Raw genomic sequence first — 24,594 nt, 5'->3', positions numbered from 1 at the left:
ACCACTACCACCACCACCATCTTTATTAATATGTGTGTATGGTGCATGACTGTGGTGGGCACCCACTTTCTACCACATATATACAAAGGTCAAAATACAATTTTGTGGCATTACTTCTCTACTCCCACTTTTACTCATATTCTGAGGATCAAACTTAGGTCATTACACTGACACAATAAGCCTTTACCCACTGAACCACTGCTGGCCACTGTAGTTGTTTGTTTGTTTGTTTGTGTTTGTGTCTCCAGTGTTCTTGCCTAATCCTTGCTTAGAATTTCCATCTCTCTGCTATCACTTTTTACAGGTTGTCAACTTTTCCCATGAAATCTTTTACCTTATTAACCACAGTTTTGAAAATCCTGATCCGACTGTTGCAATAGTCTTTCCACATAATTTTTTGTTGAAGGGCAGACACGACACGCACGCTGAGAGGACCTGCCGTGCGTTGGCCTTCAGCAGGGTGGTGGTACGGTGCTGGTGGATGGAGAGGACCCTAACAGTCTCACAGTGGGCTCTTAGTCCTTTGGTGGTCCAGCATCCGACTGCTCACGGAGGACTAGATGGCTGAGGGATGGAGTCAGGGATTTCCAGTCTCCCAGGTCACTTAGGTTCTGATAATGCCCGTAGCACACTGGTTTCCTCCGAGGTGAGCCTTGTAAGAGCAGAGCACTCTGCTGGTGTCCTTAAAGGCTACCTGTCTCTCCACTTGCTAGAAGCATACTTTGGTTTTTTCTTGCATCTTCATTGCCAGAACTTGGTGGGGCTCCTGGAAGTAAACTAAACATTTAAACAAGAAGTCTCCTATATCCGCCACTTTTCTCATTGGCGTAACAAAGATGTCTAAAGGAAGGAGGGCTTTCTTTGTGTTTACAGTTTGGCAAAGGGTGCAGACCACCCTGGTGGGAAGAGGCAAGCTACAGGAGCATGAGGTGGCTGGCCACGTTGCGTCCACAGTCAGGAAGCAAGGAGTTGGGACTGTGCTCAGCTTGCTCCCCCTTTTCCTATTGTGTTTAGCCTGTGTCCTTAGTCTTTGGAGTGGTGTCACCAGCACTCGGTGTGGGCCTTCCTCTACAGGGGGCACCCTCCCAGGCATGCCCAAGAGGCATTTCTCCTATAGGGATTTCAAGTCCAGTCTAATTGAGAGCGAAGATTAACCACTATACCTCCATCCTTCCCAGTCAACACCCCAAAACATCACTGTTGGCCACAGCAACTCTGTGACTGGATTCCCACAGTTTTCAACCATCAGACTTGTCCACGGTGAGACTCAGCAATTCTCCAGCTGGGGTCCAGATTCTCAGGCCACATTGGCGCAGGGTTTCTGCTCTGGGGAGTTGGGTGTCTCTGTGCCGAGCTGACGGGGCCGTGGCTTACTATATCCTCACTCCTGTGACAGAATGAAGCTCTGATGGTCTCTTTATTAGTTAGGATGCAGTTGTTTACCTGCTGTGGTGGAAACCAGACATCTCCAGGTGCCACTTCTTAAGTTTCAGTGGCCTGTTCCTGGTGGCCCATTCTCATAGCTCGTGACTAGGCACTCACTTCACCATTCTGCGGTGGGGGGGGGGGGTTGTACAGTGCCTCAGGAGTGGCTTTCAGTCTCTTTCTTCCTCCGTTTGTTCTCAATGCAGGTGCCAGGCACCCGTCTGCATTACATTTCTGACTCTGCGACGTCTTTGCTCCAAGCTCAGCATTTCTCAGTTATCATGAAATGATATACCAATTTTCATTTTTAATTTTAAATTTATTTATTGACATCTTTTTGTTTGTTTCTCTGTGTAGCCCTGGCTTTCCTGAAACTCACTCTGTAGACCAGGCTGGCTTCGAACTCACAGAGATCCACCTGCCTCTGCCTTCTGAGTACTGGAATTAAAGTTTTGTGCCACCACACCCGCTTATTAAACATCGTTTTGAGGCAGAATCTTACTATATAGTCCCTGCTAGCTTAAAACTTGCCATGTAGACAAGACTGGTCTCAAACTTAAGGCAATCCTCCTGCCTCTGCTTTCCCAGTGCTGGGAATACAGGAATGTGCTGCCACACTGACCCATTTTGGTATATTAATGGGAAAGCAGCAGATGGGAAGATTTGGCACACTCCTAGGTGTAGTGGGTAAGGGACAGCAAATGGAGCCATTGCTACTGATTGGTTGCACTTATTTGTAAATGCTTTTTAACAGTGTCAGGATAACACATCAAAGAAAATTCTAGCTTACTAAGAGAGAGTACTTAGTCAAGCATCTAATTTACTTTTTATTATAGGTGAATATAGGACGCCTCCACATTTAAAACTGAGAACATTTGTTTTCCTAGTCTTGTTTTTGTTTTTTTCTTTTTTTCTGAGACAGGGTTTCTCTGTGTAGCCTTGGCTGTCCTGGACTCGCTTTGTAGACCAGGCTGGCCTTGAACTCACAGTGATCCGTCTCTGCCTCCTGAGTGCTAGGATTAAAGGTGTGCGCCACCACCACCTGGCTGTTTTCCTAGTCTTTAAAGAAATCCTCCTTAGTTAATGTGTTACCAAGTCACAGCCTTGTGTAGTGTAAAGTCAGCTATATTGTGTCACATTGTAGTTTAGTGTGAAAATCTGTATGCACAGATGTGTTGTAGCAAGAGGAAGAACACAAACTGTTCCCTCAGCAAGATTTTTCACTTGCTCGAATTAGACTGTCCCAGAGATCATTAATCGCAGTGAGTCTGGCAGTTCACCACGTGCTTTTCCAGAAACGATCACTTGGATGGTTTCCAGTGCTTGGCTGTGCGGTCCACGGTATGTGAACGGGAGAATTCTAATTAAAAAAAAAAAGTTAAAAACTTGTTTTGCTCACCGTGATACTTTTTTTTTTTTAAGATAGAGTCTCATGTAGCCTACATTGGCCTCACGTTCACTATGTCGTCAAAGAATGACTCCTGAGCCTTGTGATTACAGGCGTGTGCCAGTCGTACTGTCTTACTTAGTACTGGATTGAACCCAGGACTTCGTGGATGCTGGGCAAGCACTCCATCAGCTCAGCCATACCCTCAGCCCAGGAACGAGTTGTTTTAATATAATGGTTTAGATATTCAGTATGCTTTCTACAGAATAAAACGATGAGTCTATACTGAAGTCCCAAGATGCTTTCTATAGACAGCATAAGGTGACCAGAATGGCCCATGTGTGCCCAAGGTCGTCTATACGTGCATGGTACACAGCATATGTGACAGACATGTGTGTATCATGTAGCACCCATGTTAGTTTCTAGCAGTATTGGGTTGAGAATGCCACTTCTTAAAGTTGTAATTGCACAATTATGAGAACAACTATCTGAAAGGATATAACGTTTTTCCTATATATATATTTTTTTGGAATGCATTTGGAAGAGAAAATTGCTGTGGTAAATAAAAAACTGTCCACGGAGCCCAGTCGACAGATGCTGGCCCTGAGATAAAGACTGATTTCCTTGGCATGGAGTTCAGAATCCATGGCTGGCCATATCCTGTGCTGGGCTTCATCTCCTAATGTCCCTTCCCGCAGCTTCCCAGGGGTCCCAGTGAATGACGTCCTGACCTCTGGCTAGGAGTGAGGGAGATGTGTGTGGCGGGAGGGGAGGGGAGGGGGGGCGTACGTGCAGGTATTTGCATGGCAGCCTTGTAATGAGTTCTGTTTCCTCTCCCATCTCTGTCCACAATCAAGCCTCACCTTCTTGCCCTCTGCATAAGCTCTTTGTTACCTTGCCTCCTCACAGAAGCCTCACTTCCACCCACGAAGCACTGGCTTTCCTGTTTCATTCTCTAGCGCTAACTATCCAGCTGGACCCTTCGTACACGGGCAGGGATCAGATGTCCTCCCTAGGGCAACCCGTGGCCTGTGGAACTTAATTAGCCCCACACCACAGCAGGAGAGTGTGTGCCGAATGCTCTTTAAAAACTGCCAGACACTCCGAGGAATAAGCAGCATCATTAATCAAGCCCGTCATCGGGCTCCTCTACTCTCTGGTGTAAATGGGACGTACAGGGAAAGTCCCCCGCCACTGGATGAGGAGGATTTATGGCCAGTGCTTTTGCTCTGCGGTCTCTGATTTACCAGGTGCGGTAATTAAGCATCTGGTGGTGTGTGGAAATAATTTAACACAGTGAGGCAGCGGCGGTCCACTTGAAGGGGGTCAGTCGGGGCGGGGAGGTGGGCTTCGGGTTCATGCCTGCCTGGGTCAAGTACCCCAAGTAGTTGTGCATTCTTGGAACAAGATGTGTGGAATAATTCCTTGTCCCTGAAAGTGGGCAGAACTGCCTGCCTGCCTGTATCATACACTCGGCTCCTTAGGCTTGTATATGGGTTTTGTTCTCTTCCGTGCATGTGTCTGCTTGGCTGCTAACATTTCCCTTTTTGTTTGCTGTCAACTTTATAACAATACCGTTTCAATATCTGATACAGGTATTTAGCTGATACAGTATCTCCTATTTATCTTCATTTTTTGTCTTTCGAACTTTGTTCACACAATGAGTTTCCTATACAGATGACCTTGTCTAATTCTAAAAACAATCCTGATATTTTCCTTACATATTATTTTAGAGGCAATTAACATCTTCGTATTGATTTTCTTATGAAGGAATGGGGTTTGTAATATCTATATACATATCTTTAATTTTTATTATTTTTATTTTGGGGGAGTTTTATTTTTAATATAGATTCTGCATACTTCTTTTTATTTATTTATTTTATTTTATAGGCGTTGTTGTTTACATATATATATATGTATGGGAGTGTCAGATCCCTTGGAACTGGAGTTACAGACAGTTGTGAGCTGCCATGTGGGTGCTGGAAATTGAACTGGAGTCCTCTGGAAGAGCAGCCAGTGAGTGCTCTTAACCGCTGAGCCATCTCTCCAGCCCCCAGATTTTGCATACTTCTTAAATAGATTCCTAGACACTGTATTCTTTTGGTTGATATTGTGAATGGACTTTTAAAAAATTCATCATAATTTCTGTCTGGTTATTTTTTGTACATTGGTTTATTACATTGGTTTATTTTTTTTTTAATTAGTGATTTTATACCTGACCACCTCACTGAGATTACTATTCATGAACGTGGTCACTTCTGCAAACAGTGGTAACCTTACTATTTGGATTTTATATGACAGTAGAACTCCAGTGCGCTTGTGAATTAGATTTTCTGCTTGAGAGAATATGTGAGAATGTCTGTCTGCATCCCCCGCCCCTTGTAGCTCTCTGTCTGGGCTCTGGGTATTCGGCCTCACTGGTGTGGGGTCTGTCAGCCATCTGGAATGTTGGCCAGGGGCCAGGTAAGCAATGCTTCTGGTCTTGGCTTGTATCCTGAGAGAGTGAGGAGAGTAACATGGTAATGCAGCATTGACTGGCATTTACAAGGCCTTAGGCACTATGCAAACAAAACAAACAAAGTAAAAATGGATTACACATCAGACCTCACGAGTTGCTGTGGATAGACTTGGCTCTTCTGGCCAGAAAGAAGATTTTAGGTCCAGAAATGGCCCTGGGGGTTGGTCCAGACATAGGAAAGTATAGCTTCAAAACTGCTAGAAGAGCTGGGGCTTGTTCAGTTACAGAGTGCTTGCCTAGCATGTGTGAGGCCCTGTGCATGGTCCACAGTGCTCCCAGGCAATGGATGTCCTAAAGGAAGAGAGCAGAAGAACTGGGGAGACGGCGTGCTTGCCGCACAAGATTGAGGACCTGAGTTTACATTCCCCAAACCAATGTGGAAAGCCAGGCTTGGGGACGTGCTTCTGTAACCCCAGCAATGATGAGATGGGAGGCGGGCAGAGTTAGGCAGAACCCTAGAGCCAGCTGGCTACCTAGCCTAGCCTATGTGGTGAAGGTGAGCGACTCTTGTGTCAAATATAAGGTGGGAGTACCGGAGGAAAGGCCACTGAGGTTATCCTCTGACTTCTAAAGCAACACGCACACATATATGCATGTGTATACCTGTACACACACACACACACGAAGTCAGTTTGGTGATACGACAGAGCAGGGCCGGGGCCCGACGCTGGTGAGTATTCCCAAAGCTGGCCCCGTGAGGGACTGGCCATCTAGGCTGCGGAGACTCTCCTCTGGACAGTACAGGGATGCTTATTTGAAGGAGCTCAAGAGCCAAGACTACATAGGGGAAGGCTAGGAGACTTTGAAGTGTTGAGGTAGCTGCAGAAATAATTTCTGAATCACTTATTTTTGCAATTCAAATCAAATAGAGGCAGGGAAGTAAGAGCCGTGAGGCTTTATAGATTTATGTCAGATAACAGCCTGGCACTGAGCAAGTGAAAGACTATGACAAGTTAAAAACCTCATTTTTCTTTCTTTTCTGCAAAAAAGAAAAAGGAAAAAAAAAAGTGGGCATGCCAGTTCTTTGCAGCATTACTTCACGCAGAGCCAGAAACCGTTCAAAGCCGAAGTGGTGGCTCTGCCGAGCAGTTTTCATGTTCCAAAAGTACATGTGTTGCACAGAGTGTCTAATTATTCTCTGGGACAATTACTGTCAGGTTCCAAAATATGCTCAATGAGCAGCAATTGGTGTTTATTCAGCTTTTAAAAGACTATGCAAGGGAACAGTAGGTTATATTGTCTGCCTGAAGGAGCATTTTGCCACCCGGAAACATCTGCTTTCTATTTAAAGCCGTGGAGAAGGAATGGGAGTGTATTTCAGATGTTCTCCCTGAGCCCCGCCGAACACCAACGAAAGGGGAATGAAATTGGATCTGAAGGTGGTTTCTGCTCTCTGATCCACGCTCCTCCGCTGGTCCCTGCTGCTACGTTGGGACCTGTGGCCTCCTGGCTTGGGAGGTTCTGATTCTGTTGAGTTTCCTTATTCTGATTTGCACACATGCGGGACCTGACAGCGCTGTCCTATTTTACCTTCTCGGGTGAGGCGAAATTAGCTTTCCAAAGTGGAGGTCTGTCTCTCTGAATTTAAAGTGCTCCGGTTCCGCTCCCTTGGTTGCTCAGCGTCATCTTGCCACACTGAGCTCGCCGTGTGGAGGGCGCTGTCCACGCACAGCTGTTAGGAGGGTCAAATGAGGATATTGGCATCTGTTTGGTGCGCTGTAAGCTTTCTGTGACGGACAGTGCATGAGTTATCTGTCTCACTGTAATAAAGTATAGATTTAGCTGCTTAACCATGTTTCTGTCTGGCGGGAGTTTGAATGTCCGTGGGTTCAGTGCTGTGGAAGCCTCATGCAAAGGCTTGATTGCCCAAGGATCTGGTTTAGAACTCGCATGGTTGTTGGTGGAAAGCTGGCTCCCAGGGGTATTGGAGCAAGGGCCTCCGTTCCTCTCCAGTTGTTGGCTAGAGTCCCCTTAGTGCCTTACAGTGTGGGGGCTCTTAATATTCCTGAAATCCAGAAAGGGAAAGTCTGTGGAAGACAAGTCACAGTTGTGTATAGTTTAATCACACAAGTGACAACCTATGACCTTTGCTGTGTTCTGTTGACAAAGAGAAAGCCAGAGTCAGACTAGGTAGTGCGTAGCTACAATCCCACAGGATGTCAAGGTAAGAGGATCACAGATTGGAGTCCGTGGGGACTAACTGCCTAAAAAAGAAACCCTGGGCCCCAAACAAACAAACAAGGGCAAACAAGTCTCGGCTGCGTGCAAGGGGAGGGGATTGCATTGGGAGCCACCCGAGAAGCCGTAGTCTATGGCACTGTGCCCACGGCTACTGTTTTACCTATTCTTATGGGGCATGGTTAAGACAGAGTTCAAGTTTTCAGCAATGCCACACTGTGTGGCAGGCAGGTCTGCTGGCCGGTCTGGGCCTGTCTCCCTCACCTGTACAGCACTTTCCCACAGGATTAGTATGATCTTAAATGAGAAATCCACATGCAGAATGCTAAGCAGTTGGTAAATGTCACCGCCTGGCTGTTCTTTTCATCCTGATCTTTTTTTTTTTTCTTTCCCTCCTTGAAATAACATTAGACTTTTTGAATATCAGAAGAGGAGCTTGAAACTCCCCAGTACTCTGAAGTTGGGTTATTCATGTGGAAATCCCAGTCCCGTGGGTGGCTTGCTGGGGTGCAGAACTGCTGTCAGACTGGCATGCAGGTCCGGGTCCTGTCCATCCATCCGTGGCCCCATCCCTACTCCCCTACTGCCCCCCCTCCCCCTCAGGGCTAGAGGTTTCTGGTATAGTGACCACTTTCCGATGGATGGGTGTGGTAGGAATCCCAACAGTGCCCCTCGTAGGCCTCTCCTTGTAGAAGGCCTGCCTCTGGTGACCAAGGGCGTGTCCAGATGAACCCACTGTACCGCCCCCCCCCCCCCCGCCACCTCCATGCATTTATGGTAGAGATTCTGAAGGCAACTCAAGGCTTTCAGATCCCAGAGTTGAGAGATGGGGGCCTTGGTTTTGAGTGCTCGCCTGACCCAAGTCCCGCCAGGCAGACAGCCGGCCGTGTCATACATCACAAAGCTCCACCATCTTACCTTGCCTTCCCGTCTTCCTCCCAGCCTCTCTCTTCACCTTGAAGGATTGCCTCACTAACTCACTCCTGCAGGCTTTAAGGACACAGAATACATATAGAAAGTCCTTGCTGGAGCACAGCCGGGCTACCTACCTTTTCTCCCCTGCTCCCTGGTCAGAGCACTGCCTCCTCAGCCTCCTCCTCTGACAGGAACACTTCTGCCTTCCTTTCAAGCCCCTCTCCTGACCCCCTTGCATCCAGAGAATCAGTTCTTGGTCCACCTGTTGACTCCCCAAGCTGTAGAAGACCTCTCAGGAAAAAACCAACCGAGTCACTAACAGTCAGCCGTGTCATTCTAGATGAGCCGTTGGCCGTGGGGACCATGCCCTCTGTTGTTTTCCCCCAGTCACCTAGAGCTCTTGTTATCAGAGAGGCCCCAGGTCCTTTCACTAGAGTCAGGTGCCAGGGGCTGGGGCAGGCTTGGGAGCTAGTCGTTTGAGTAGTCATGGCTAATGGCTGTCATGAAGATGTAGGAAACTAGTGTTGACATTGTGCATGCTCATGCTCAGGCCCAGCTCCTCTTCCTCACTGAGGGAGCAGGAGCAGAGGGCCAAAGGCCTCCAGCTTTGACCTATGTTCCCACAGCTACTGTTCTGTGTTGTGAGAGAGACTCAGTACAATCCACCCCCACACACACACCAAATTCTCTGTGGTGGCAGCCGCTCACACCCCTCCTTCCTCCAGCATGCGCGGGCCATCGCACGAGAGAGCCGGTTTTTCTTCGTAGTGTATTTGGGTGATTAGAAAACTACAGTGCTGGCTTGTGAGTGGCACAGCTGGGCCATCCAGCCGTCAGATTTCCCCACATCCTGTTCACGAATATGTGCTCCGCACAGCTCGGCCTCTTGACAACAGCTGTGAAACGTTACGGCAAGACTCTTCCTTTTCTCTCTACAGCTGTCAGCTAGCTGCTGGAAGTGGGGGGGTTGAAGCAAATGACTGAAGATTATTGAAGGAAATGCCCGAGGAGCCCACGCTCTGTGTGACTGTTACTCATCCCGTTCCCTGGGCCCTGAGAGGAGCAGAAACGCCAGCCTCTGGCTGTTCTTCTTCTGGCATGCCAGCTTCAGCAGCAGCTATATTGGCATTATATTCTTAGCATATTCTTCCAGAAGTTTCTGCGTTCCTCCAACCCCGCTCCGACTTCCATGGTATTACCCAACAGACCTTGTGTGAGGCTCAAGGAATAAATAAATTGCTTTCCTAGAATAACGTCTCCTTCTCCCTGAGTCTTCTGCAGGTTCTGTTGTGGGGAGCGGTGCGACTCAGAGACGACTGCCCAGCGCCCTTGAGACTTTTCTGTGTCCCCCTCGGGAGTCCTGTTCTTTATCAGTCCCTTTCCACGTTGTCGGGATTTTGAAATTTAATTCGGCTAAACCCAAGTCAAACCTTCAGATCTAAATTGGCGTCTCTGATCAATGCTTAGTAATCTGTAGCGTTTCGTGACTTTATTTTTGCATTCTGGTGGTCCTCTCCCCGTCTTTGCCTTATTTTGAACACTTAAAAGAATTTCTGAGAGTTTGCCCACAAAGCTTTTCTTCAGGAATCAGATTTTTGTGATGAGTCTGTGTCTTCCGTTTTGTTACTTGGTTAGTCAGCTCTCGCCTCAAAGCATGACTGTGCAGCTTTAAAATCTGGCTTAGTCATCAGGGCCTATTGTCAGGGCCTCATCAATTCCTTGCTAAACAGAAAGAAGCGTAGATGATGTGTTGGTTTGGCTAATTTTTTTTATCAGTCAGTTCACAGGCACGTGGGATGAAGAAGCCAGCAGCTCAGGGTGTCTCCAGAAGGGAAGGGAGTCTATAAAGCATAAAGCTAGGACGAAGGTCTAACCGAAATGCGGCCTGTCGAGTTGTAGAGTCCTCACGGGCCTCGAAGGCGGCAAACTGGCGATTCGTTCAAGGCTGTAAAATACTCCCACTGTTCAAAATGGCTCCTCAAATCTGAGAAACACTTAAAATAAAGGAAGCATGGGTTAAGAATGGGTTACAAAATCCTAAAATTGATGCAGAATCTCCAAACACAACTGAGTGTCAGAAAAAAAAAATGGGATACTTGACAACAATGTAAAAACTCTCAAGGAAGAGTTTCATTTTAAGCAAATTGCTCATTAGGCCAGTTGCTCAGAAGCCTCCAGGTAGTTGCCGATAAATGGAGCGTGGGTTGCAGGAACTACTCACAGGGTCACTCTCCTCCTCCTCCTCCTCCTCTTCCTCCTCCTCCTCCTGCTGCTCCTCCTCCTGTTCCTTGTCTTCCTCCTGCTCTTCCTCCTCCTCTTGCTCCTCCCCTCCTCTTCCTCCTGCTCTTCCTCTTCCTCCTGCTCTTCCTCCTCCTCCAGCTCCTCCTCCTCCTCCTCTTCCTCCTCCTCCAGCTCCTCCTCCTCCTCTTCCTCCTGCTCTTCCTCTTCCTCCTACTCTTCCTCCTGTTCCTCCTTCTCCTCATTTTAATTGTTCTCATGCATATGTATCTTTGCCAATAAGCTATTTAAAATCACATGAGACAGTGGGTGGCCTAGAAATCATAAATTATACATTAGGTCAAGTTCCATGAATTCACACACACACATCTGTCCTGTTGCAGAGAGCAGCCCATCTTCACCACTCGAGCGCACGTCTTCCAGATTGACCCCAGCACCAAGAAGAACTGGGTGCCTGCCAGCAAGCAGGCCGTCACCGTTTCCTACTTCTACGATGTCACCAGGAACAGCTATCGAATCATCAGTGTTGATGGAGCCAAGGTACTGGCCTGCCAGACGATTTTGACATCCTCGCTTATTTTTATTCCAAAGCAATATGGTACATTTGAAAGAGGAGGGGGAAGCTGAATCCCAGACCCTGCCTTCTGATCACAGAGCTTGCCATAATGTCTGCATAATCACATGTCTTGCTCTTTCTTTTCCACCTAAAATCATGGCAAGTGAGTGCAAAACAGATTTCCCTGTTACCTCACTGTCTTCATAATTAGCGTTTTGATGCCCATGCAGTGATTACATTAAGGGCCTATAGTGATCTTAATTTCTTTACGACTGGCTTCAGTTTCTTGCTGCTGTAAATGTTAAGCATTCCCCGTGTAGCGAATAGCCTCTGTTGTTCATTATATACCCGTTGCTTCCCTTTGACTATTTCCTCGGGGTAGATCCCGACAGGTAATATTATGGGTCACATTATTAACACTTTATGGTCTGGATGCATGCAGGCAGAGTGCTTTCTGAGGGCGCTTTCTTGCAGCCTGAGTGAGGATGCTAGTTTATTGCGTCCTTGCAATCAATGGGTATTATCTCTAGATCTGGTATTATTAGACTTGAGAATTAATTTTATTAAGTGCTTTGGGAGTATTTCTTCTCTTTTCTTGCTTTAGAGCAGGGCTTTGTTCTGCTGCCCCTCTCTGCATTTTTTCTACATTATTTGTGGAAGGAGAACGAATGGATGCCAGCAAAAGCACTGCCAGGTCTTTTAAAAAATAAAAATAAAAAATAATTAAAACAAAAAACAAAACAACAACAACAAAAAGCCTGTTGCGGACTGGAGAGATGGCTCAGAGGTTAGAACACTGACTGCTCTTCTAAAGGTCCTGAGTTCAACTCCCACAACCCACATGTGGCTCACAACCATCTATAATGTGATCTAATGCACACTGTATACATAATAAACACATCTTTTTTTTTTAAACCCTTTGCATTATAGTTTCTCTCTCTCTAGTCTGTGTCCACTGTGCTGGGTATTTTCTTATAGTGTCACCTGAAATTCAGTGTGTTTGAAGGTAACGTTTATCATCTAAGGGGTGCCCAGTAGCCAGGAAGCATGACAACACCTGGCACATAGTAGGCGGCTCGTTTGTAATGAAGATCTACCTGAGGTACACCTTGATTTTAAAGGCTCATTTTATTTTAACTTCTGAGAGGCACAGTTGGGCTGCAGTTGTAATGACCACTTCGCGCTTTGGAGCTGGGACTGCTTGGTCGCTTTCCGTGGAAGTTCTGACAGGGGTGGAGAGTTGAGCTGACCTGCTGTCTTTCATCTGTAGGTTCCGTCAGTACATCCGCCATCCTTACATGGGTTTGCGCTTTTGTCAGTTAACCAAGGACTTATTGGGCTTAACTATAGATAAAACAGTGTCCTCACAGCAAGTGTGTTGGTTGTTAGCCAGGCTTTTAGTACTTTGTCAAACTGTCAGCCCCTGTGTCATTATGCCTCTGCAGTTCTTGCAAGCTGTGGCAGTGTGGTGGAGCCCACGCCAGCTGCGATGGCTCTCAGGAGTCAGATGGTGGCAGGAAGGTGAGTGCCCAACGTGATGGGTGCACAACGTGAGTTGTGTCGTAGAGGTAACGCCGGCCTCATGTTGGGTGTCCATTGAGTTAAAGAGGCACCTAGGAAGTAAGAGTTGGAAATGTGGACTGTGACGTGCCACCAACATTCAGAGGCTAGGCCAGAGCCCCTCAGGCTTCCCTCACGCTCTGTCCCTGGCCACCTCATGTTCTTGAAGTCCACATAGAGTTCCAGCTTTAACCCTGCTATGCTGAGAACCATGGCAGAGTCTTGTTTGGCTAAGGGAGCAGAAGGCCAGGGAATGTGGGGTTGGGTTAGACTTACTAGTTGCGCTATTATCCCTTGTAGCCAGGAGCCGGGGCCAAGGGAAGAGCTCTTGTGTCAGCAGTACCAGATGATCCAACATGGCCACAGTCCTGCTGGACCCGCCTTGACAGCAGCAAGCAAGACGGGCAGGAAACAGCTCTAGTAAACCTATGTTCCAGCATCATAGTTAGTGGGGCATGGAGAGAAGACCTCAGACCACAGTGGCTGTTGCCACCCAGGTGGCCCTTCTTTGCCCGATACTGAAGTCTTGATGTCTCAAACCCCAGCTTCTGTCCCATCTGAATACTCCAGATTCCTTGCCTCCCTGCCTTCCTTCCTATGGCTGCAATAACTGTAGTGTGCTGAGCTGATCGCTAGACACCTGTGGTGAATGAGGCCTCCACTCCTGGGCTCTGCAGAGTCTGCGGTCTCCCCTCAACATCTCTGTGCAGTCAGTGTGGCTTGTTTCTCCTTGTTTCTGAATGTCTGTTGTGGGTCATATTTACTTAGGCCTTACGTCCCTCAAGCCTTACAACCAAGCCCCAGATGCCTTCCTGTGGGCTGAGCACTCAAGCGTGGCTGCACCCATGCACCGGGCAAGGATGGCTACCTCGTCTCCTCTCCGTCAGTCACTGTAGTCTCCACTGTAATGATGAAAAATGAGATGCCAGGCAACAGATATTATATGGAAAAGGGAGGGGGCCACCCCAAAGGGAGAGAGGGACAGAGACAGAGAGAGTGAGAGAGACATACAGAGAGAAGAAGAGAGAGGAAGAGGAAGAGAGGGATAAGAGAGGAAGAGGAAGAGAAAGGAAGAGAGCAGAAGAGGAAGAGAAGGAGACAGGTAGGTTTGCCCTTTTTATATCCTGGGCAGCTGGCCGACCTAGCGGCAGGCAGGTGATGTCATCATAGGTTGCTAGGCAGACTGGGGGCAGATATGCTAACATTCCTCCCTTTTCCTATAATTAAAAAAAATTAGGACATTGGATTGCTTTTCATGCAAGGTAGGTTAAGGTATGTAAATGTAGGTTCATGCCCTGTAGAAGGTAGAGACCGAGGAACGCTGGAAGAACCTGGATTGTTTGTCTGGAGCACGCCTTTCCAGCCTTTTGTTGATAATACACAGATAAGGGGGTGAAGAAATCAATCGTCTATAACTGCCTCCTGCTGACACTGGGGCAGCGGCAGGGGTTAAAAGGCTGAAGTGTTGGCGAGGTATGGGGAGAGCAGGCCGTTGTATTTGCTGTCCACATGAGAATGACACTTTTTTTTTTCTTTAAGGCCTTTGGGTGTAAATTTTGGTCTGAACTGGGACCCATGCCTCAGCTCGTGGCCGTCCCCTCATCACCTGAGGCAGGCCTTCGAGCTGCTTCTCCTTGGCCTAGTCACATCAAACCTACATCGTCAGGCTTCCGCTTGGCATCTGGAGGCTGACCGTGTCTCCAAAGCACAGGGTGCTGCTTTCTGGAAAAGCAAACGTGTCCCTCTGGGATAAAGTAGGTGTGCTTCAGTCACAAGTTGCTGAGATGGAAGAGACTGAAAGGCCATTTTTTGAGCTAAGGTCACAGCAGACACAGCAGCTGTGTAAATTCAGCTGCTAGAAGAGCACGGACTCTTCCAGAGGGAGATGCTGGAGCCAGAGCTCAGCTGCTGTCATCCCATGCCAGGCACTGCAAGGACCTCTTCCCTGTCTTGTTCTCCTAGAGGAAAAGGGCTCAGAGGGCCTCACCTACCCGACAGCAAACAGGCTGCTTGGAGACATCTAATCCACCCTGCTCTTTATTTTTCTTGAAACATGAACATATTTCCTTTGTTCAGAGACAGTATAGCATGTATCCTTTCCACCTGCGGCCTAAAGACGTGGCCTGAAGAGAACCCTGCTGTCTGGCACCTCCGCATTATCCAAGCCCTAGGAGGTGATGTGGGTCCCATGCCTGTGTATAGGACTGCCCTGATACTCAGCTCTTTGCATACAGAGTCGGGCAGAGGTACGCCTGGCTTGTTCTCTTGTCTCAGAGCCAAGCCAGAGTGGGTAGCACCATGACGTGATGGAGAGTAAGTTACGCTGTGGGAGTAAGCTCTGATGGGGTCAGGCCTGGCTAGCCCCTCTCCAGGGTTGCAGCAGATATACTGTGTGCACAGAAGGAGAGTGGGCAGGGGCAGGGCCAGTGCCAAGGGTGAGCCAGGGTGTCCACAGATGATGGACGCATGGGGACTGGGGAAGTTTAGCCCCCGACTCCTAGCTTCTTAGAGTGCTGCTGTGAGCCTTTGGCTATAACAACAGCCACAGCCGCATGATTTACGGGGAGCTTTGCACAGAATGGCCAGCTCCGTTATAAAGAAGCTCCATTTCCAAAGCATCTGTTAATTGAGCCATTTGCAGCCTTGATTCCACTGTGCTTTTGGCACTCTTTGTGGACCGAGTTCATCACTGTCATCCTTATGGGAAGCTGCCTGTGCCTGTGGGCGGGGCTTGCGTGAAGCAGGTGCTTCTCCCAGGTGCTCTGGATGACTCTCCTGCCCTTGGCTCTTGGTTATTTATAGGATCACAGAAAACCTACATTAGCAGAGACATGAGAGGTCAACTGTTCTACAAATATTTAGCGGTGCTCACTGTGCTTAGAGTTCTGCCTGATCATAGTGGTTCAAAGGATAGAAAGAGCTGAAGCCTTGGAATACTTAGGGTATCCTCGGAGTGCAAAGCTGCTTTCAGAAACACAACCAGGAGCCAGTGAGGTGGCTTAGCAGGTAAGGTGCTTGCTGCCAATATTCAGAATCTGAGTCTGGGTCCCTGGAAGGCAAGAACCAACTCCCGTGTGTGTGTGTGTGTGTGTGTGTGTGTGTCATATTCATATTCTCTCTCTCTCTCTCTCTCTCTCTCTCTCTCTCTCTCTCTCTCTCTCTCTCTCTCCTTCCCCTTCCCCCCACAAATAAATGGAATATTTAAAAAATATAAAGAACACAAGTCCACATTTTCCATCCACCCTTGTCATTTCCTCTTTTGAAAAAAATGTAGAGCCCCTCTGTTAAGAGATTGAGTTTCTGGAATGTTCCTTCCACACAGCAGGTTTTCAGTGAATCTCAGATTCTTTTCTTCCATTTCTGAGGCACAAAGAAGACAAGGGCTGGGGAGGGAGCATCTTGCTAACCTGCCCTGGGAGCAGGCAGCCCATCTTCTGGCTGCTGGACCTCAAAGCTTCTTGTGGAAAACTGCTAAGTTCTGCCTCCAGGCTCCAGCCTCCTGAGCCTTGGTAATGTCCCTTTCCGCTGGCCTTCTCCCAAGGCAATGTCACCGTGTTTTGTGCATCCAGTGACCACAGGGACTAGATCTTTTATCAGGACAACTTTTCCTGTGGACGTTACAGAGCGAACTCAGTTACTGTGTATGGAAGCGTTGGCAGTCCACATTAACATCTGTGCCTGGTGCTTTACAAAACAGACCCTCTCCCCACTGGGCTCTGCTTTCTCCCGCAGTCTTTTCCCCCCTGCTCTGTCAGCATGACCCCTTTGTCCTCTCGCTCTCTCCATTCTTCCTCCAGGCCTCTACCTCGGCCTCTGTGCTTGTCACTCATTCTTCCTTGCTTGTATCCTGGTGGTGGTCTCCTGCCCTGAGTTCCTTGTTCCCTTCCTCTGTAAGCACCCCCACTTCTGTGACCCCTTCCTTGTTTGCCCCGCAGTCTGCTTCAACCCCACTGGCGAGGACCACCCCCCTACGCAAGGTAGTTCCCAGCTGACAAAGATCACGCGCCCTCTCACGAGGCTGTTACCAGCTGTGGACAAACTGGTGTAGCCCCCATATCCCACACCTGGGATTAAATGAAAACATGTTTACATATCAACCAAAAACCCTACCAACAACCCACGTCTTCTCTTAAGGTGTTAAACTCTTAAGTCCAGCCCCTCCCCTTTCCCCAGCGAGACTTGCCAGTGTCTCAGGGTGTAGCCTCTTCTCACCCTGAAGGTGAGCCTCCGGAACAACTCTGTGAGAGGCTGTGTAACAGGTTTCTTTTGTTTTTTTCGAGACAGGGTCTCTCTGTGTGTCAGCCTTGGCTGCCCTGGAGTAGCTTTGTAGACCAGGCTGGCTTCCAAGTCACAGCGATCCACCTGCCTCTGCCTCCTGAGTGCTGGGATTAAAGGTGTGCGCCACCACATCCGGCTAACAGTTATTTTTTAATGTATTACTAAACTGAACCCTCGTGCATCTCCTACTCAGTTGAAGTAGGTCCGTTACTACAAAGGCCCTAATCCATGGCTCAGTGAGCTCATTGACAGGCCCAGCTCAGCCACACAGGTGCTGCACAGTGCTGGCGCTCACCCTGGTGACCACATGGCTGACTGTGGCACACTGCTGCTTTGTCTAGCAGAGGACTGCAGTGGGGAAGATGGAAGTTTCAAGGCCGTATTACAGCTCTCAACTGCAAGGCCAGTGCCCTGCATTTCAGCCACAGCACTGCAAAAAAAGAAATAAAAGAAAACGTGAAGCACGATTTCTAATGAATATGAATCACTTTCACACCGTGGTCATATTCCATATTCCAGAAGTGTGTGTGGGCCTCTCCCTAATTACATGGCCCTCCAGCCATCAACTAAGATTCTCCTCTCCTGAAACTGTAGCAGGCATTACTTGGAAGTTTTCCCATTCATTTGTATGTGTACGTGTACGTGTATGTGTACGTGTGTGTGTGTGTGTGTGTGAACTGTAGCAGGCATTCCTTGGAAGTTTTCCCATTCATTTGTGTGTGTACGTGTGTGTGTGTGTGTGTGTGTGTGTGTGTGTGTGTGTGTGTGTGTGAGAGAGAGAGAAAGAGAGAGAGAGAGAGAGAAGAGAGGGAGGGAGGGAGACAGACAGAGACAGAGACAGAGAGAGATTGAGAATCCCTAAGCCAGAGATTGGCAAGCTTCTTCTCAACAAGCCAGGGAGTAATTTATTTTGTGATCTCTTGCAGCTTTCCTGTTTTTCCCTTTGTGTCAAGAAAATGGTCATAGACCTATAGACTGTATGTAAGTAGTCAGCTGTAGTGCAGCAAAACTTGATAAAAACGCAGGCTGTCTGTTGGATTTGGCCCGAGGATTATAGTGTGTTGATCCCTGCCTCAAATGGTGTGTTATTTATTTTACCTAGTTTTGACTATTTTTAAAATAGACATCTCATACATATTCTTCCATGATATTCTTTTTTTATTAAAAAAAAAAGTATTAATACTATGTTTTGTGACTCATCTATGCTGATGCCCCCACCTTGGTTAATTTTCCTGCCAGAGGACATTTTATTATGAGTGTGCTACAGCTTCTTACACGCTCTGCTGGTGTCAGGCCTGCTTTTCAACACTGCCACTGCGGGCAATGTTTCCCACACTCCATGCAAAGGCGTCTCATAGGCACGTGTTCTGAAGGGCGATTATTAAATGTTGAGAAGCCATATTTTTTTGTATGTTTGTTTTGAGACAGGATTTCTCTGTGTAGCCCTGGCTGTCTTAGAACTTGCTTTGTAGACCAGGCTGACCTTGAACTCACAGTGATCTGCCTGTCTCTGCCTCCCAAGAGTGCTGGGTTTGAAGGCATGGGCCACCACTGCCCGGCCCACATTACTTTTTTTTTTTTTTTAATAGTTCTGCTGACTTGTGGCAGCTCCCATTGTACCATACTCCTGCCCAAACCCTTGGTGGTATCTGACTTATCTTGAACATGGCGATCATTACAATAGTGGTAACCGGTATATAAGGCCATTTCCACTTTTCTAGTAAAATTTGAGCTGGTAAGTGCTGCCCATCAACCTGCCCTGCCTCATGCTCTGTAGTCCTCCCAGGAGTGGGCCATTCACTCAGAGCTAAGCTTCCCTCAGTCCCTTAATCATCTCTTTATCCTGAACCTCATGCTGTTCCTCCTGCCCACTTAACTGCACAGAGCACTTCCCCATTGCAGAACCACAGCAGATTAAAAGGTCTTCCCAGCTGGGTTTGCAGGTGCACGTCCACAATCTAACGCTTGGGGAGAGCTAAGTCAGGAGGGTCTTGAAATCAAAGCCAGCCTGGGCTACAGCAAGGCACTTTTTCAGAAACTAGAAACATTGTTTTTAAAAAGCTCTTTTTAATATGTGTTCACTTTCTTTCCTTCCTTCATGCCTGAAGAGAGTGTGAGCCAAGTCTAAGTTAGAGTCTCTGGGAGAAACACAGTCCTTCCAGGAGCAAACACAGTTAGCTGGGAGGGGTGGACAGAGCCTGAGAAGGGCAGACATGGGAGGAGCTGCTGCCCAGCTTGTCTGAAGGACTTAGTCTCAGTGGATAAGCCAGGTATAGCATAGGGGCCGTTCCCATTGTTAGACTCAAGAAAGGGAAGAAGATTCCAGGGCTGGGATATTTTGACAGCATGCTCACTGGAGGTGTCGTTCTTGCTGTTCTTGTGAGAGCCGAGGCTCTGGGTTTTCTGGGAGGACAATGATCAGCTGTCTTGCTTACATAGATCTGGCTGTGATGTTTTAATTGTTTAACACCTGGCTGTCCGTGCCCTGTCTGAAAATAGACACGTGCCTGAGTCTGCTGCACAGGGTGTGCATTGGAGGAGGGGTAGTCTTTATGGGGAGTATATTCCAAACTCTGTATTTGAAGTGGAAAAGTTAGGGGTCGTTTTATACACCAATCGTCTTATACACCAGAATACCAGTAACTACTTTGGGTAGTTAAGATAGGGTAAAAGAATGCACAGTGCTGAACAGCGGCCTTCTTTGCCACCATTTCTTTTTCTCTCCTCCCCTTTCTTCCTTCCTTCTGGATCTAGGAAGTCACAGAACTGCTGCTGAGCGGTTAGGAACCAGTCAGTGTGTGTGGAGCCTGCAGGGAGCCAGCGTGAGGAATTACAAGGGCAGTATGGCAAATGTGGCTTTCACTTTTCTCCCTCCTGGCTGATGTCCAGTTGTAGATAAGGGCCCTGCACTTTGACGCTGATGACAGGGAGTGGTAACTACAAAGTAGACCTTTCCGTGAGGAATGCGGAGGGCGCTGCAAGGTCAGCATCTCAGTGTCCCAAGGACAAACAAACATTTTGTTACCCGTGGTGGGGAGTAACACAGCACAACTGTATGGGTGAGAGGAATGGCCTGAGGCTGGAAACAAAGCGCAGGGCCCAGGAGACTGGGGCGATGTCGGTCAGCGTCCAGCAGGTGGCCTGGGCTCCACTTCCAGTGGGTCAGTCCAGGTGCTGCTTCTTGCTTCTGGACAAGAACCAATGGACCTCAAATCAAAGGTCCCATTTCTCTCAGGAATGGCTAAATAGCTTTAGGGTGAGGCCTGTGTGCTAGGCGAGGCTCCCTGTCTTGGGGGAGGACGGAGCTGGAAAATGAGTTTTCCGCCATGTGTTACAATTTGGCTCTTTTAGAATGAAATTGCTGCTATCAGCAGTGGAGACTTGGGGGTTCCACAAGCCCGTGCTGATACCAAAGTGTCACAGTTCTTTGTCTAGCTGCCATGCTAAGGGTAGCAGAGGAAGCAGATAAGATGCTCAAAACCAGCTGGCGAGCGGGTCTGGTGAGACCCAGGGCCAGTGCCTCATCAGCAGTCAGCACCGAGCTGTCACCACTGAGCTAGCCGCAACCGACCAGGTTCCAGCAGCTACCTCGGCAGTTTCACTATCCTTTCCTTGACTGGCAGTCAAGCCCCACGTGTCCAGTGGCGATTTTTTCCGTAGAATAAACTGAGTCTCAGATGGTCACGGAGGAGGTAATGGCTCAAGCACGAGAGAGCAAGCCAACCAGGCAAACTTTATTTATAAACCTTGGTCAGTAGGGAGGGGTTTGTGGGTGAATGTATCTGATTTGCTAGGGCTAGGGGTGCCAGGATACTTGATTTACATGCAGTAGCACAGTGTCCTGTCACAAGAAGGAGAACAGTACTTAATTACTTATGGATGGGGGAAAGAACTTCCAGGTCTGATTAAAAGTCGTTTGCTGAAGGCTAGGGTCTCCTTAGCACAAGGTGGGGTACCTCCCGGAATCCCCAGGTGATTACAGAACAGGTTGTATCCGGAAAGTGTCCGGCCTGTAATCTTCCCTGAGGGCTATGTGACATTCCTTACAAAACCTGGGGTTCCCGAGACCAGGTGAAGAGAGAGCCCCACCGAGAAAGGGAGTCCGTTGTAATAGACTGGGCTCAGCTGGCTATGCAGAAACACCAGACTTTGACCTTCCCGGCAGAGCTCAGCAGGGCAAGCTTGGTTCTGGCTGAGTGGCTGGACCCTTTCCTTGGGAGACAGAAGGGAAAAGGACAGGATGATTCTGTGGGTTATGCACTGTGGTCTTGACGGCTCCTTGCTTGCTTCCCATTGCGTGCCACACACGGCGGAGGAAAGAGATGAGCAGGCGGTGAGTGGTCTGGAATCCCTACTTTGAGTGAATACAGGGAATGTTACAGGGCTCGGAGAGCAGCTGAACACAATCCCATGCCAACAAGCTAGCCTGGCTTGCCTGAGACCTTTTTTGCTTAATTTGACATGAGCAGCAACCTTACGAGAGGCTGCACATTTCCCATAAACTGCAGAATATTGTCCAAGCACATAGTGAAGTGTGTGTCAGAATTTGTGCTGATTCTGCACGTTGCTTCTAAGCGCAGTTTATAGCTTCTAGTGGGTCAGTGTTCTCTCTGATTACAAGTAGGTAATTTGCGACTTTGAGGGCAACTTCAGGGCTTGAACCTGGGACCTTGCCCGTGTGAAGCAAGCCCTGTTGAGCTGCATCCCAGGTCCCATAAATATGACTTAGGGCCATCAAAGAGATATAGAATGATGAGGGCCAAAGAGACCCAACTTCCAGAGAGAAGGGACCATTCAGAGGCCAGATGGGCAGGCTCTCTGTTGTAAATACTTGCCAATTCTGGCTACAGGCTGACGGCTGGGGCTTGGCTCTTGGCAGAGATACTGCTGGGGGAGGGGCGTCAGCAGAGCACTTTTAGTGGTGGCCAAAAGAGATGAAACTCAACATGGAGCAGTTCCAACATGGCCAACTGTCTCCTCCCCAACCCAAGACATTTTCTTAATTTACAGTATATAGAAACCACACCCCTGCCTAGAATCTACAATACACAAAAGTGTGAAAGCCCCAGAGAGAGCGTTAGGGACGGACACTGGGCTCCTATGCTCTCTGTCACTTGGGTATTTACTGACTAGGGGCAGCTCAAGGCTGAACACAGAGCTGAGTAGGACCTGCAGAAAGGCAGCTACTGGTGGAGAAACCAGTGGAGATCTTGATGACCTCATTGCTTAAATGGCGTGAGGGGAGACAGGGAACCACAAACACGTGGCCTTGCTAGTTGGGTGGTGACACCTGTCTGTGGTCCCAGAGTGTAGTAAGTAGAGGCAGGGGCATGAGGAGTTTAAGTTCACGCTCAGCCACATACAGATCTGAAGCCAGGGTACGAGGCCAGCTAAGGAGCGAAGAAGACATGTGGATGTGACGAGTTATAAAAGTAGCTGAATTCTTCTCAAGGGCAGTCCTGAGTCTCCACAGTCCTTGAGGGCGGGGACATGAAGATCGGCCCATATCTCTGTTGACCTCCTTAAAGGGCCTCCCCCAAGTCCAGGAGGGAACCAAGGTAGATCAGTCTCTCACGGGAGCTGAACCCCAGCCTGGCCCAGGGCAGCCCTGAGAAGAAGGAGAGCGTCCTCTGGCAGATGACCACATTCTATGGAATCTTTGCATTTTCAGCATGAGATTTAAAAAACAAAACAAAACAAAAAAACAAAAACAAAACAAAAATGTCTCAGCCTGCAGAAAGGCAGGACCATTTGCCTGGAGTGAGGAAGGGAAAATCCAGATAATGAAAGATTCAGAGATGGTCCAGATGTTACATTTGCATCAAGGATTTTACAATAAGTACAATCAATATATTAAAAAAAATAGAGGGGAAATGAACAAAACAGGCAAAGGGAAGACCATCTTCATGATTTCGAATATTGACTGGTTGATTGATCAATCGATCAATCATGAGGCAAGGTCTCACTAAGTAGACCCTAACTAGCCTGGCACTCACTCTGTAAACCAGGCTGTCCTCAAAACAACAGAGGTCTGTCTGCCTCTGCCTCCCAATTGCTGGGCTTAAGGGTAAGTTCCACCATTCCTGGTCCTACAGTATATTTTTAAAATATCAAATATGCTAGACTCTAAAAAGAAATAACTCAGTGGAGGCAGGAATGGTGGTGAACCCCAGAACTGGGAAGGCTAAAGAAGGAAGCTCATGTGTTCAAGGCTGGTCTGGGCCACATAGCAAAACAACTCTGTCTTTGCTCTCCCACGCCCTGCATACACACAATGCACTGAGCGGATAGATTTAACAGCATATGGACTGTGTCAGTCACAAAGATCAGTCACCTAGAAAGCAGATGAATTGAAAACTACAAGACTAAGCTGCACGCCGGCATTTAATCCCAGCACTCGGGAGGCAGAGGCAAGCGGATCGCTGTGAGTTCGAGGCCAACCTGGTCTACAAAGCAAGTCCAGGACAGTCAAGGCTACACAGAGAAACCCTGTCTCAAAAAAAAAAAAAAGAAAAGAAAAAGAAAGAAAGAAAAAAACCTCCCAGACTGGGGACTGGAGAATGTCTCAGTGCTTAAGAACATGTACTGAAAAAAACAAATAAACAAAAAACACATAGTGTTCTTCCTCAGGACTTGATTCCAATTCCAGCACCTGTGTTGGGTGGCTCACGACCACCTATATGCCCAGCCTCAGTGAATCTGACACCTTTAACCTCCCTAGGCACCTACACTCACACTCTCCCCAACACATATACATAAATAAAAATTAAAAATAAAATCTTTTTAAAATGCCCAGATTCAACCGGAGGGAACCAAGCATGAGAAGGTTGATGGAAACTGATGAGCGTAAACCGTGTTAGACACCCCCAGAAGCTCTAGCGTATGTGTACGTGGTGTTGGGGAAAGAGAGATGACACAGAGGCTATCTGTGGAAAGAATGCCTGAGGATTTTCCAAAGCTGGTGAGCTCATAGGTCAAGGAAGCTGAAGTGACCCCTCCCCCAAGCAGGATGGCTAGGTCTTTGCTCTTGAAATCAATTAACCACTGCTTAGTAAGCAATGCATGCGCATTAACCATTGCTCTGTAAGCAATACATTCGCCATACACACTGGTACACTTTGTTTGTTTGTTTGTTTTTCAAGACAGGGTTTCTCTGTGTAGCCTTGGCTGTCCTGCACTCAGGCTGGCCTTGAACTCACAGTGATCCGCCTGCTTCTGCCTCCTGAGTGCTAGGATTAAAGGCGTGCGCCACCACGCCCGGCTCTGGTCCACTTTCTTTTTTAAAATATTTTTATGTATCCATTTATATTATTACACACATAAAAACAAACTACCGCAAGAAAAACCACAAAAATTACATTAATGATACATTCATAGTGTTTTGGCTGTTTGTATTTGGCAATCTTGAAAACATCTTTCCTATCTTGGTGAGTCTAAAATTCTAAATGTAAATCAATATATAGCATATCTCATCTCTATCAACTTAAAACATCTATCTAAACCTAAAAATGACTTACCCCCTACACAACTAAGCTGAAT

The 24,594-nt window shown here is 47.8% G+C and overlaps 1 protein-coding gene across 1 annotated transcript in view; it reads left to right on the top strand.

Annotated features, from left to right (window-relative positions):
• The window catches only part of HOMER2 (homer scaffold protein 2), a 109,348-nt gene that overhangs the window by 48,992 nt on the left and 35,762 nt on the right, over positions 1–24,594 (top strand). Inside the window, 1 exon segment of the mRNA XM_084756285.1 lies at positions 11,045–11,201. Within this exon segment, the coding sequence (XP_084612411.1) occupies positions 11,045–11,201 (157 nt within the window).

The sequence above is a fragment of the Acomys minous genome (genome assembly GCF_964271855.1).
Source record: "Acomys minous genome assembly, chromosome: 2".
NCBI classification, from domain to species: domain Eukaryota; kingdom Metazoa; phylum Chordata; class Mammalia; order Rodentia; family Muridae; genus Acomys; species Acomys minous.
The sequence above is the reverse complement of the archived record's forward strand: the minus strand, read 5'-3'. Positions and strand labels throughout refer to the sequence as shown.